The sequence below is a fragment of the Cynocephalus volans genome, chromosome 8, assembly GCF_027409185.1.
Source record: "Cynocephalus volans isolate mCynVol1 chromosome 8, mCynVol1.pri, whole genome shotgun sequence".
Classification (NCBI taxonomy): domain Eukaryota; kingdom Metazoa; phylum Chordata; class Mammalia; order Dermoptera; family Cynocephalidae; genus Cynocephalus; species Cynocephalus volans.
The window spans coordinates 137,251,435-137,265,286 of record NC_084467.1 but is presented as its reverse complement, the minus strand read 5'-3'; the positions used below and the strand labels follow the sequence as shown (position 1 = coordinate 137,265,286).

The following is a 13,852-nucleotide window of genomic DNA, read 5'->3' as shown; positions in this document are numbered from 1 at the left end:
CACAGTAATCCAGCACATAGTAAACGATCAATAACGGTTGGGTATGTATAAACTCTATCAACATTAACATTAGTGCTAACACCTAACATGTTTACAAAGTGCTTCCATACACATTAACTTACGCTAACCTCGCAATAGTCTTATAAGGTAGGCAAAGCAGGGAAAGTGATCTCCACCTCACATCTGAAGACACTGAGGCCCAGGGAGGTAACGAGACCACTGCAAGGTCACATAAGCATTATCTGGCAGCACACAGGTTAGAAACCTGGAAAGAGTCAGGAAGAAGTAAGATGGTATTGTTAGAAGGAGAAAACTTAGCTGTAGAAGTTTAATGTTGACTTATCCAGAATTAACCAGATACTAATAACTAAGATTTATTCATGGCTTACTATGTACCAAACACTGTTTTCAGCACATTACATCTTTTATCTCATCTGATCTTCACAAAATTCCTATAAGATACACCCTATAGGTATAATTACTATTTCCATTTTATGTTTGAAGAATTCAAGGCACAGCAAGGTTAAGCAGGTTTCCTGAAGCACACAGTTATGAAGTGGCAGAGGTGGTACTGAGATTTGAATCCAGAGACCATGTTTCTAACAATGACACCCTAAGGCTTCCACGTAGAGACTGGTAAATCCTGAACTCTAACGCAAAGGTTTCATCAACTGGGCATTGGTCTAGACGACATCTAATATCCCTGCAACTCCTGAGATTCTAGGGCTCAAGACTTCTATTCTCTAGCAAAGAAATAAAATATTGTCTTAGTTTCTGAAAATAATACCCAAAGTGTGCTTTAGAGAAAGCAAGATGCTATGTCCTAACTTAAAATAGATATGAAATAGTCTTAAAAGTATGTATTGATTTCAGTAAAGCATGTGACAAGGATATTTCCCACAATATTGTTACAGACAAAACGGAGAAATGTCAGTTGGCTAAAGCACAGTTCAGAAGATCTGTAAAAAGCTCAATAGTCGACAACACTGACTAAGGCACTGATGATAAGCAGAAGGAGTGGTCCCCAGTTCTAACCATATTTTTATCAATTACTTGAATGAAAGCATATAGCATGTTATCACATTTGCAGATGATGCAAAGCTCAGGATGGGGCAGAGTCCACAGACAGTGTGTCACAGAAATCACTTAAACTTTGGAATCAGACCAGTTGGGTTCAAGTTCACTGGTGTTGACCTTGGGCAAGTGACTCAATCTTCTGTAGCCTCAGCTTCCCCAAATTTAGTATATGGATAATATCACTTGCCTCATTGGATTATTGGTTTGTTTAAATGTAGAGAACCCAAAATTTGGTGGATACTCAACAAAAGTCAGTTCCCTGTCTGTACTCAGAAAGGACCTCTACAAGATAGGCTGCTGGATCAAAGGCAAGGAGATAAAATGTACTTGAAATAGACACAGAGTCCTGAATCAAGATTCAAAAATTAAACTGAATGAAAACAGAGTGAGGGAAAGCTAACTCTGTCATCATTCATACTGAAAGATCCAGGGTTGTTAGCGGACTATATCCTCAAGTCAGAAATAGAATGCCATTTCTTTTAAAAACATAACTTAAAAAAGCATTTTAATTGAAATGAATGTGTTAAATGCAAATATTAATAAGCACTGTTCCATATTCTGGTAAATAAAAAACTAACAGATAATGGCCCTTCCCCTTGCAGAAATTCTAAACCAATACTAAAGCCATGTGGTTAAGTGTTACAACAAAGGAATAAACAAGGCACCAGATGGGGTCCCAGAGGAGAGAGTCGGTCTCATTCTGCCAAGAGAAATCAAGGAAGGCTTTGCGGAGGAAATGACCTCTGAGTGCAATTAGAGCCACAGTGATTCCTGGCAGAAGGAGCAGCAAGTGCAAAGGCACAGAGGCATGGAAGAGCACGGTGCCTTAGGAGACTGGCAGGCTTACAGGAACAGCTGGAGAGACGGTGATCATGGTGGTCAAGACAGGTGGATCATGACAAGCCCTGTGCACCAAGCCAAGGAAACCTTGGCCAGTTACAAAGCTAATAAGTGACAAAACCCAAGGGGAAACATAGGCTTTCTGACTCATTATCTATTCTCTCTTCTTGTGCAATCCTATACAGGAGCCACTAGCCACATGTGGCTATTTACATTTAAATTAATTAAAATTAAATAAAAGTTAAAATTTAGTTCTCAGTCACATTAGCCACATATCAAGTGTTCGAGAGCCATGACAAGTGGCTAGTAGTTCCCATACTGGATAGCACAAATAAAAACCATGTCCATCATCACAGAAAGTTCCAGCCAACAGTGCTTTTCAGGGCCATAGGACCATCAAGTGAACAAGAAGTAGATTTGGTCTGTATTGCTTTACAGAACAGAAATAGGAGGGGGACAAAACCCAGGTATAACCTATAAGAAGGAATATTTCAACCTTCCATACCTTACTTTTTAAATAACAGAAGAGCACCCTGTCACTGTAAGTACTCAAGCTTGATGGCCATCTATCAAGGGTGATGTAGAAAGAGATCTTCTATTGAATTAATGCTCTTTGGTTAAAATGTTTGTGTTCTCTCACGGCAGTCTGGCTGACAGACTAGCACAAACATATCTCTGCAGCTCCTTCACCTGGAGTTCCTGTCATACTTGCACATAAAGATTTCAATGTTTGGTTGGGAATTACTGTTCCTGATAGCCCAGCATCTCAACATCCCAGATTGTGGGAATTTTCTAACACAGTAGGTATTTTTAAATTGTGATTCACTGACACTTGTAATTGAATGCAAAATTGTATGTGGATTTTTCAGGAGAGAGGGGTCCACAGCATCAATCACATTTCAATAGGATTTGTGATCGCTATATAGAAAGCACATAAACACTACAGTAGAAGGAACTAATGGTCCCAATACTCCAAAGAGTCATCTAGACACCATCTAGAAAGCCACTCAGGGTATTCCCAACCCTAAAGTCTCACAGAGTTTAGAAGTGACCCTTAAGAACCTGAGGACTATCACCTGCAATTGAACCATCTGAGTTTGACATCACCTGAACTTGATCAAGGAGAAGGGAGATGGGAGTATAAAAGAGCACAGAAAAAAGCTCAAGGCACAAAAGTTGGATAATTCAGAGTCGAGTTGGGGAAGGCATCATCTGACAACCTCTGGCTGAGATGCCTGTTGAAAGCTCTCTTGGAAATCTTCATGGTGCATTTTCAACATTAGCTACAGAAACAAGCACACTCAGTTAGATGTAATACCAGCTTACCAGCTGGGGAACTTGCCCAGTAAATCTAAAGCCTGCTGAGCTATCAATCCATTTTTAAAATAATGACCTTGTTCTAACCATCACCGGCTGATATGACAATTGCATCAGGATTCACCTCTAGGTCCTACAGTATTTCTAGAGCTGAAAGAACTGATTTCTAGAACAGTGCTGTAACGCCTATGTTATATATTGTAGCTGGAGAAGAGCATTTTGGTTAATTTAACAACAACAACAAAAAGTGACAAAGAGCTACTTTACCTCATCAATATAGATCATAATTTGCAAAAGCTCAGAATACTCGTACAATGAAGTGCACACACCATTCAAACTATGTTGAACGTAATGTAATAAATGCTTCATTGGAAATACTGAGAAAGCATTACAGCATTACGTGGTGCCTAGGGGCCATCGTTACAAATCCCAGTTGTCTCTGGGTTATACTATAGATCTCTGGGTGCCGATTAATAAAGAGTTCTGTGTAACAAAATGCCAGATAACAAATACTCAATATTTTTTTAACAGTGGGAAGCCCACATCGGGTAGCAAAGAAACTGGGGCAATCCTTAGCAAAATAGTGAAGTAGATAAAGCTTGTCTTTTACAACCTCCCAGTCCCCATGTGATGACCCTTCACTCCCCTCTCAGCCACCCAATGCAACCCCCTGTCCCACAAGTAGGGTCATATCTCGTCCTACAGGTGCTGGTCAGGTCAACACTACACACATACAGGCATTTCACTGATGCTTGTTAAATCAATAGTAACTGATTTAATTATCAATCATTCAACAAAAGCTTTCTGAATGCTACCATGTGCCAGCACTATGCTAGGTGCTGAAATTTAATGGGGCATGTCCATTCTCAGAAGAGCCTGCTCTCAGTTATAAGGCCAGAAAGAAGAACTAACTGGACACTGATAATGTCATATAGTAGCTTAATATGTCCCCACTCCCAAAATGACCTGCATTTTGACAGAGAAGTTTTGAAGCCTCACTGAACAAACCTGAAGAATAAGCATTGGGCTTTAGGCCAGTGTATGAGAGATTTAGGATGGGGAATCTCCTCAGCAATTTTTAAGACTGGCCTTCTCTAAAGTCACTGCTAGGCAGAAACAAAACCGTGAAGACAGTGGTTCTAAAAGTTTGGTTACAAGACCAGCAGCATCAGTATCACCTGGGAACTTGGGATACATGAAACTTCCCGGTCCCTATTTCAGACCTGCTGAATCGGAAACTCTGGGAGTGGGGTCCAGTAATCTGTAGTTTAACAAGGTGATTCTGAGACACCAGAGCTGGAGAGCCAGTGGTGTAGATGAAACAGGCAGAGTGCATATGTCTGATTTCAACACAAAGGAATTAGCCTTGATGCCAGTGGAAATCACCTGCAAGAAGGAATAGCTACTGACAGAAAAGCAGCAAAATCACTCCCAGGAACACACAGCTGGAAATTGCCAAGACGTAAGTGAGTGACTGTTGAAAATCCATTTCATGCTTTTTGACTCTGACCAGCCCCATGAGACAATGGTGTGGAAATTGAGAAAGAGACATAGAAAGTTAGAAAAACTTCCAGCCTACAGCTTAGCTGAAGGCTGGGAAAGACTTGCGAGGACTAATTTTCCTCCTGACACTGGTTTTCAGAGCCTCCTGTCTGGCCCAGGAGACCACTCCCAATGCCCCGCATCTTGGAAATGGAAATGGTACCAGAGGCAACCACCAGCAAGGCTCCACCCATGACAATGACCAGAGCATTTCTTCTTTTCCCCCCTAACTCGTTACCCATCGACCAGCCACATCCTTTTTATTCCTTCCCTAAAGAGGAGGAGGAGGAAATAAAGACAACCCCCCTTAATGAAACAAGGCTTCAGAAAGCTTGGGCATACATCTGAAAGAGGCTTTCCAAATTTTTCAGAGATGGGGAACAGAGGCAGCCCAAATGCAGCAGGACCAAATGCAGCCAAAAATATAGCCTCGAAATTATGCAGAGTTGCAACAGCGAACCACAGGCAAAAAGACCATACTGGGCACAGGTGGCAGGCAGGGCCTCCCTCTGAAACCCCCCATGTGGCTGGACCACAGGAGCCTGTGGCTGTAGCCTAGATGGACATTTTAGCCCCAAGCCTTGCCCACCTGCTTCTGGGATGAACTACTGCTTTAAAAGAGGGTCTATTTCAAGCCCCCTTTTAATATATATATATATATATATATATATATACATATATATATGCGCAAGAGGACTGAGAGTGAAACTGTTTAGTCCTACAAAGTTGGAGCTCAAAATGCAATAAGAAAAGAAAGTCCTAAGAAATATCCACTACTCTGCCAGGGGGATATCTTGGATAATTGACACTTTTTAAAGTCATTTACTGCTGTTCTTTTTAATTTGGCCCATCTTCCCCTCTTAAGGACACATCTTCTAGATGGGGACGTGTGGGTTCATCAGGGTTTATAGCTGAAGATTGGGCAAAGACGCAGGCAATGAAAAATTAAGGAAACATATTCGGAGTACTCAACAAGCAAAGATACACCACCGACATCTCCCCAAAATGGACTTATCACATAAGACACCGCTAGGTTGAAGGAGTCTAAAAACTTTGCATTGTACTTTCTGTCCTTAATTAAGATGGATGCTGGAAACACGATAGGTGACTCCACACACAAGTCCTCTCTGTGTAGGTTTAGGAGGCTTGGGAAGAGAAACATTGATCCAAGTCCCTGATATTTCTATCCCTCTTTGAAAGGGATTGCCACAAGGTGGGTGGTGGTAGTAGTGGTGGTGCTGGGGTGTTATACACTAATTTTTGTGCCTGCTCTCTCCAACCCCCCATTCCTATGTGAATTCACACCAGAATTTAAAAAGAAATGGTTACAGAAGCTAGCTTCTTAGGTCAGTGGTTCAGCATTTATCAGGGTGAAAACTCTCAAGATGATGAGAGGATTCAGAGTGACGGGTACTCGGGGGATAGAAATACCTCCTAGTTAACAATGGTCTCTGAGTAGAGGAGGAGAGTAGCTGTGTATTTATGGGGCACCCAAATGCAACAAGGCTGGGTAGGAGGCAGTCACAAAAATAGCAAGAAAAAGCATGTTAAGACATTTTTCCCCCAGCTATCTTTCTCTTGTGTCACAGTCCCACTGTAGAAAACTGAGCATCTACAGAAAAAGTTGATTTCTGAAGCCGGCCCTCTATGAGAGGCCTTAATTACATCCAAGAGGAAGACAAATAATCTTCCATTTCTGAAAATCCTAGAAAAACCCACACATATAATGAATTATTCACCAAAGCTGAACCTAAAAATGAGAGACAGAGAAATATACAAAGATAGAAAGATGGGTGGAAGACTGGGCAAAAAGAGGAAGTAAAGACCTGTTTTATCTCTCCTGGAAGAAAAGAGTATTAATCACAGTTGCATTTAGGTTCCCTCTTTTATGTCTTTGTGGTCAATGATAAATAAAATAAGATGAGCAGAGTCGCCTCTGATGGACCGGACTGCACAGCAGCCCTACAAACAACACAAGGAAGGCTACTGATCTGCTGATCAAAAACATGGAGTCAAAGGGTTTGCAGAGTTCTGCAGCTTAGCAAATCTTCACTCAGTTTTATGTTAACTAAGAATAGGAAGATTAAAGAACCAGATGTTCTTATAAAGAGGAAGAAAGCAGCAGAGTTTGAGGGGGGGAAGACACCTACATTTAGTATAACAGCTAAAAAGAGTTAAGCAAGTTTGAATGGAGCTAATAATTCCAGAGTCCGGATGTTTCAGAAGAAAAAATGAAGGCCTGTTCTTGCTATTTTCCTCCTCTTCCTCCTTTAATTCATACGTGCACTGAGCCTATTGCAGGGAAAGCCAGTGGAGGAAAGTAGGGAAATAATGAGATGCAAGCCAACAGACACTATCACATCCAAGATATTTTTGTCTCCATCCTCAAGCCATTTCATTTCTGTCAAACTCCTTCACTCCAACTCGCTTTTCAGGCTGCATCCCAATTGCAATTGTCCCCACAACAAATCATGGCCTGGTTTCCAGAGGAAATCTTACCCACACCACATATCAAGGGCAAAGCCAACAGACAATTCAGAGATTGTCCTGGGAGCCTCAGAAAACGAAGACCTTTGTCCCGCAGCTTCAGTGTCAGCTACAGTGTTGTCTGTTTCACCATCTGCATCCATGCACAAGTACATGGAAGATGTGGAGACTTTCTGCATTATTTGATCATAGGATATAATTACTGACTTCATCTTTGTTAGTTGCCACCTTCTGCCCTAATAAAGACACGTGACTCGTGATCCACTAGAGTTAAATCAAACCTGAAATTCTTACCAGGACTACTATTCTGCAAGGAGCTGTATATTTATAGGCAACCAAAGCAGGAAACTAAAACTTTCAGTAATCCTCACCAAAATCCTCCAAAATAAATGGACAATTTACAATGGGAAATTCACCAAAATTAAGCACACAACCTCTGACCCATAGCCAGAGTCCTTTGGGGATACAATGAAATTCTCTATGACAAAAAATCATAGATGGATATCCACAGGTTCATTATAATGAGCTTCATCATCTCAGTGGCTGCAAACAGATTTGATCTTCCTCCTTTAAACTATGTTCATTTCCACATGAAACATGTGCTGTTCTGCTGAGATGACCAAATGGGTTGGGGAAAAATTCCCTATTGCCCACCTATGGCACAGAGTCTCTGAGTCAGACATACCATTTCTTCCCTTCACCTCCAGACCTGGAAAAGAGCAAACAAGTGTGGGCATTTGATAAGCCATGCGAGAGGTCCTGTATGTTCACAGGGTAACTGGCTCTGGGCACAGAAGAGTTACAGCTGGTAAGCATGCAGCACAGTGAACCCGGGATGGCACTCAGAAGAGCCTGTTGCCTGAGAAGAGAACCCTTTTGTTAGCTGTATTAGATAAGCAAGAAAGAAAAGGAGGAATCATATAAAATGTAATATCACATTCTAAATCAGATTAGCATTTTCAAAAAGGTTATGGTATCCACTGCAGAAGAAAGTGCCATAAGAAAATAAAATTATCTCCCTATGCAGATGTAGCTTCCAAGAAAAATGAAACACATTCAGAGTGGGCTGTTGACTTGCAACCATCTTTCATGCCAAATCTGGGTTATCTTAGGCATTTCTTCCCATAGGAACTAGAGCTCCCCTATTAATAACTGGATAGGATTACCCTCCCCCCTCCAAGTCAGAGGATTCTACAAGCATAAATTAAATCTTCCTTTTACTTAACTGATCTTTTCATACCAATATGACTTGAGTCCAGTAATATGCAGCGTGAAGAGACCACTAACACAGCACACAGAGGAGCACATTATCCTCCTGGTCCTACAGTGACCTGCAGCCAATAAAAGTACAAGTCTCATATGTGTCATAGAGTACGAGCATCCAAAATCTTCAAGCACACGGAATGTCATGTACCAAGGCAAGTCTTGACAAGTTTTCTGAGCAATCTTCCTTTTTTTTTTTTTGAAAATTTGGCCCTTACAAAGAGCAGAGAAATATTTCCCAAACTTTAATGTGCATACTAATCACCTGGGGATCCTGTTAAAATGCAGATTTTAATTCAGCAGGTCTGAAGTGAAGCTCAGGACTATGAATTCTGAGCAGGCTCCCACGTGATGCAGATGCAGCTCCTTTCTCTCTTTGAGAGGCAAGAATCTAGAAGACTTCACCTTGAACTAACACCCCTCCCTTCAGGCATGCTGAAATTTCTGAAGGATTCCATTAATAATAATAGCCAGTGTTTTCTGGGTACTTAGGTAATGTTGTAGGCACTTGACATATATTAGCTCATTTAATTCTCCCAGTAACTCATTATCAACATCCTCATTTTACACATAAGGAAACTGAGTCACAGAGTAATGAAGCAACTTTTCAAGGTCACAGAGCTGGTGAAGGAACTAGAATTTGAAGCCAAGCAGCCTAGCCCCAAAGCTTTATAGGTAACCACTACCCATACTGACTCCCAGTAAGAAAAAGCTAGATATTTCAGGAAGCTGGGTGTTTAGAAAGGAAGGGAAGGTGAGACTAGGAACTTAGGTAAGGTTTTGGAGAAAATGCAGAACCTACACAAGCACAATGTTTCCACGTGGTCACCACCAGAGGGAACGTATTAGTCAATTACGTTATACAGCCAGGAGGAAAAAAAGCAAACATGGTGTATTTTAAATTTTCCAACCCAGCTCCACTAAACAGTTAGCAGATGTTCTCTGAACACTTACCAGAGTCTACACGCTGTAGAACACTGTGAAATTTCCAACTATGGGGACAGAAGAGACCATTGGGACAGGGCTCATGGCCAAGGCAATGAGCATGATGCTGAAATCAACTCCTTTGACTCTCTTTGGCCCATTTTGGCCAAAAACAAGGAAAGGGAGGAGTAAAACTCACAACATCACCTTGCGCTCACAACGCCTGGCGGAAAGGCGTTGTCTGTGCAGCAGAAGAGAAAACGTGAAAAGAGGCGACCGCTTAGTATAGGAAACGTGCTGCATTTACCAGCCCCGCAGCCCAGCCCCAGCTGGAAGTACCCAAGGTGCTGGACCCGGCAGACTGGGGATCTCAGGGCTGCCAAAGGAGTTTCGGCGGCGCTGTATGAGGTGCCAACCATGGCTGCTGGCACGTTTGCCACCCGTCGGGCGGCCGGGCGGCTTTGTGTACTGCAAGGAAACGGGAGGGCGCCTGTCTGAATGAGCACGCCCCTAAGAGAGGGGCGCAGCAAAGCAGCACCTGGTGGGTGGGAAAATTTAAAGACTTGTAAAAGACCGGCGAGGGAGAGGGACCCAGCGGGGAAATCAGTAGAGAACGGCCTAGAGGAGCATTTGCAGCCGCAGCACGCAACACAATGAGATCTGTCCGCTTTGTGCGGCGCACAGGCAGGCGTGACTGCAGGGACCGGACTCCTCCCCCGCGCCAAACCCCCACCCTAGACACGTTCAACTCAGGCACTGCATGGCCCGGGATCACTCTGTGGGGGCGGGAGGGGGAGGGGAGTGCGGAGTGGGGGGGGGGGAGAGGAGCCCAGCCAGGGGTGGTTGTGGGAGGATGCCAACAGCAGCAGGAAGAATATCTGCTTAGAGATGCTCCTTCGCTTCTAATGAGGGGTGCTGCCTAGAAGCACCACGCGCCAGCCAATCGCGGAGCTGCTGAAGCGGGGAACGAGGCAGGAAGGAGGGGAAGGCCAGGGACTAGGGTGAGGGTGCTAGGGTGATGCCCAGGCCCTGGGGGGAGCGAGCCTCGTGCTGGGCTGGCACTAGAGACCCAACGCAACTCCAGCAGTCTCACTGCTGCACACCTGGGTGCGGGGAGAATAGGGGTGAAGAGGAGGGGCCTCCTTTGCAGGTACATCCTCCCCAAGAAATCTCCCTCACAAGCATCAAAGTCGGCTGTCTACAAGCCTACCCCCATGTTTAAGACCACAGCATTAGCTTACCTCCTGCTCATCCTCTTTACCACCCCACCACCCTCAATTTCTAATGGTCCTGCCAGGCGTCCAATTCATAGTGAAGAACAAGGCAGTTAGGTGCCTAATCAGCAGCCTGCACTGGGTGCACTTGATTAAACCTGCAGAGAAGCTCCTTCCACGCCCATTCACCCTGAAACCACCACCCTCAGAGATGCGCCCACCACCACCACCACCAGCTCTTTCTGGAGAGCAGTTCCTTTGGAGCTGGAGAGAGACAGATTACTTTTACACCTCTGGCACTCAACTGATGAATTCAGGCCCAGCAGATCTGCCTGAATCGTGGGCACTGGGAGAGCACCAGCTGGGCCAAGCACTAACAAGCAGAAGTACCCAATCCAGCCCAAGGAAAGGATGGACCCTGACGAGATGCTCTTCCTTGGCTCAGAAAAGAACTGCAACTTTGAGCTGTTTGGCCGTGACAACAGAGATTGCCTCCCCTGACAGACACGCACTCACTCCACTTTTAGTGGAACTTAAACTTGGTCCCCAGAGTTAGGTGGGTCCCCAACCAAAAGCCTGTTTTATTTATTCATTTGTCTACTTGTATTCAGGGTTTTTGCCCAGTGCTCTTGGAGCTTCTGAACTGAAAAATCCCCTCATGGAGCCTCGATTTCCCTACAGGCAGACAGTGCAGGTGTCTCCCCAGCTGGTGGGGATGGATGCAGAGAGGCTGGTTTAAAGGGAGGAAAACGGGGAATTGATTATGAAAGAAGCCCTGAGATTAAGGGCAACCCAATCTACGTAGAGAGCAGCTTGTGAAGAAATGGGGGGTGGGGGCTGGAAATTAGACAAAGCTCAGCCCAGAAAGGGGCAGACACTGCAACACCATGCACCCAGGGATGCTGGAGATTTCCACACAGGAAAAATCAAAAAGCAAAAAAGCCTTACCTCAAAAAACACTAGTGCACAAACCGGTCTCCACGGCACCAAGCTTGCGCCTTAAATGCACTGAAGTAAAAAGAGTGCAGTTCAGCAAAGGGGCAAATTGGCACCAGGAAGGGGGTGGGGGACAAATTCCATGCTAGGTTCCCCCCCCTCACCCGAAGAAATGCAAAGGGGGAAGGGGGGTTACGGTGGGCAAGAAAGGATATGGCCAATCGATGAGCTTCTTGGCGTATTTCCTGACAATGTTATCTTCTCCGAAGATGAACAGGGATCTGTTGACGGTGAAACAGTTCTGCCGGACGGGAATGGGGTTGTACAAAGCCATAGTCCGCGCCCTCTGCGCTTTCGACTGCTTGTAGGCGGCTGCCGGCCCCGAGGCCGGCACGGGGGTTCCTTGCCGGTTCCTGCTCTGGTCCGAGTCTCCGTCGCCCGACCCCGGCCTGCCGACCACCGCCTCCCCGAAGCGAGCCATCCTGAAGTTTAAACAGACAGAAGACACAGAGAGGTGATCGCGGCCGAACACCCGCACCCAGCAACAAGCAGAGACACACGGAGACTCAGAGCCGCATCCAGACAGGCACGGGGACCACCGCCTCTGGGGAGCCCCACGAGCTCTTCGGAGAGGCGGCTGCAGCAGCAGCCCCGCCGCTCTGAACTGTTGAATCTAAGCACAACCTCTGCGAAGCTCCATTCCTCAAGAAGGAAAAAAAGGGGGGTGGGTAGGGCTGGGGATGCTCAGTTTCTGGAGGCAATTTTTTTTTTTTTTTTTTCAAAATGCCAGTGTGAGGTGGCGTTCAGGGACCGGAGAGGAGAGGGGTGGAGTAGGCTGCTCTTCAAACATAGCTCCTCTTCTGGCAGACGCACCACCTAGTTCGGGGAGAGAGGCAGGCACCGGCCCGCTAGGTAACAGTTTGGTGATTTATTGGTTGGGGGGAGGGGGAGGAGGAAAAGGAAAATCAAAACAAAAGAACTTTAAAAAAAAAAAAGAGGACGGGGTTACGGTGACATGCTTTATCACGCCAGCCCCTGCAAGTCCACCTAAGCAATTCCACAGCCAAGACTTGAGTCTTTAAATCTGCCAGCACAGACGCATCCAAAGGTTGGGGGGTGGGGGGAGCGCTATTGAGGTTCCTGCGTAAACCGCAACCGCCCGAAATAATCAAAATAAGAAGTCGATCCAACCGGAGAGAATCCAACCGGGACAACGATTTCAAAGCTCCTGCGCTTAGGCTCGAAGTTGAGCAGCATCCAGAGAGCGGCGAAGCCCGAGTGCCAGCATCCGCCCGGAGCGCTGGCCGCCGCCGCCTCCCCGGATCAGCATGCAACAGCGATCCGCGGCTGCGCCGGGAGAGGGCGGGAGCGCGAGCGGGCGGCGGCGGGCGAGCCCTCGCGCCGGGGAGGAACAGGTTGCCGCTGTGCCCGGCGGAGGCCTGGCACGGGACTTGTGCAAGGACCGAACTTCCTCGCCAACGCCTCGGCCGTCCTCGTCCACCCAGACAGCGCCCTCCGCCCAGCGCAGGAGAAGACGCGGAAGGAGAGGGGGAGGCGAGCAGGGCACAACGAAAGGAGCGCAGAGGCGCGGCGAGGCGAGGCGAGGCGCGCGCGGGGGCCCTGGAGCGGGGGAGGGGCGGCCCGGGGCGGGGATGCAGCCCGGAGGCTGGAGGGTCCTGGGACGTGACGCTGCTTTGACTTAGGGACTTATTGGGTCAAAGGGTAGTGGGCCACCTCTGCAAAGGTACAAGGAAGAGTCGCCTTTCCCCGTCTGATGCCGAGGAGAGAGGGGCGGGCACAGCGGGCGGCGCGGCAGAGTCTCCGCAAGAGAGCGGGGCCCGGCGTGGCGCGCACACGCACGCGCGCACGCGGTCGCACCTTTCGACCCTGCAGAGAGGGGTCCCCAGTGTTGTGCCCCGCTCGATGCCTGGCGCGGTGCAGGGCCCACCGCCGCCCAAGCGGGGAGTGGGGGCCTCTGCGCCCTGCGAGTCGCTGCTGCTGCGCACCTCCCGGGCTGCACGAACTCTGCCAGGGATTTCCACGGAAAGGGCAGCACCCTCTCCCCACCTCTCCACTTAGCATCCTGGAGGCCCTGTGGGCGAGGCTAGGACCTCTAGGAGCTCCACACTCTGGTATTGGTGCCAGTTCCCGGAGGGTGCTTCTGCCGTTCTGGGACAGCCTCCTGGTTTGGCTCTAATGGAGCTCTGCACCTCCTCTCCTGGTTCTGCTGTGAACCAGGAAGTCCCATCAGC

General features: G+C 46.8%; 1 protein-coding gene across 3 annotated transcripts in view; it reads right to left on the bottom strand.

The window, feature by feature from the left end:
* The window catches only part of CACNA1E (calcium voltage-gated channel subunit alpha1 E), a 310,184-nt gene extending 298,103 nt beyond the window's left edge, over positions 1–12,081 (bottom strand). For all 3 annotated transcript variants that reach the window (XM_063103647.1, XM_063103648.1, XM_063103649.1), the window contains exon 1: positions 11,816–12,081. In XM_063103647.1, the coding sequence (XP_062959717.1) occupies positions 11,816–12,081 (266 nt within the window). The remainder of the gene's footprint in view (positions 1–11,815) is intronic.
* Positions 12,082–13,852: the final 1,771 nt, after the last annotated feature.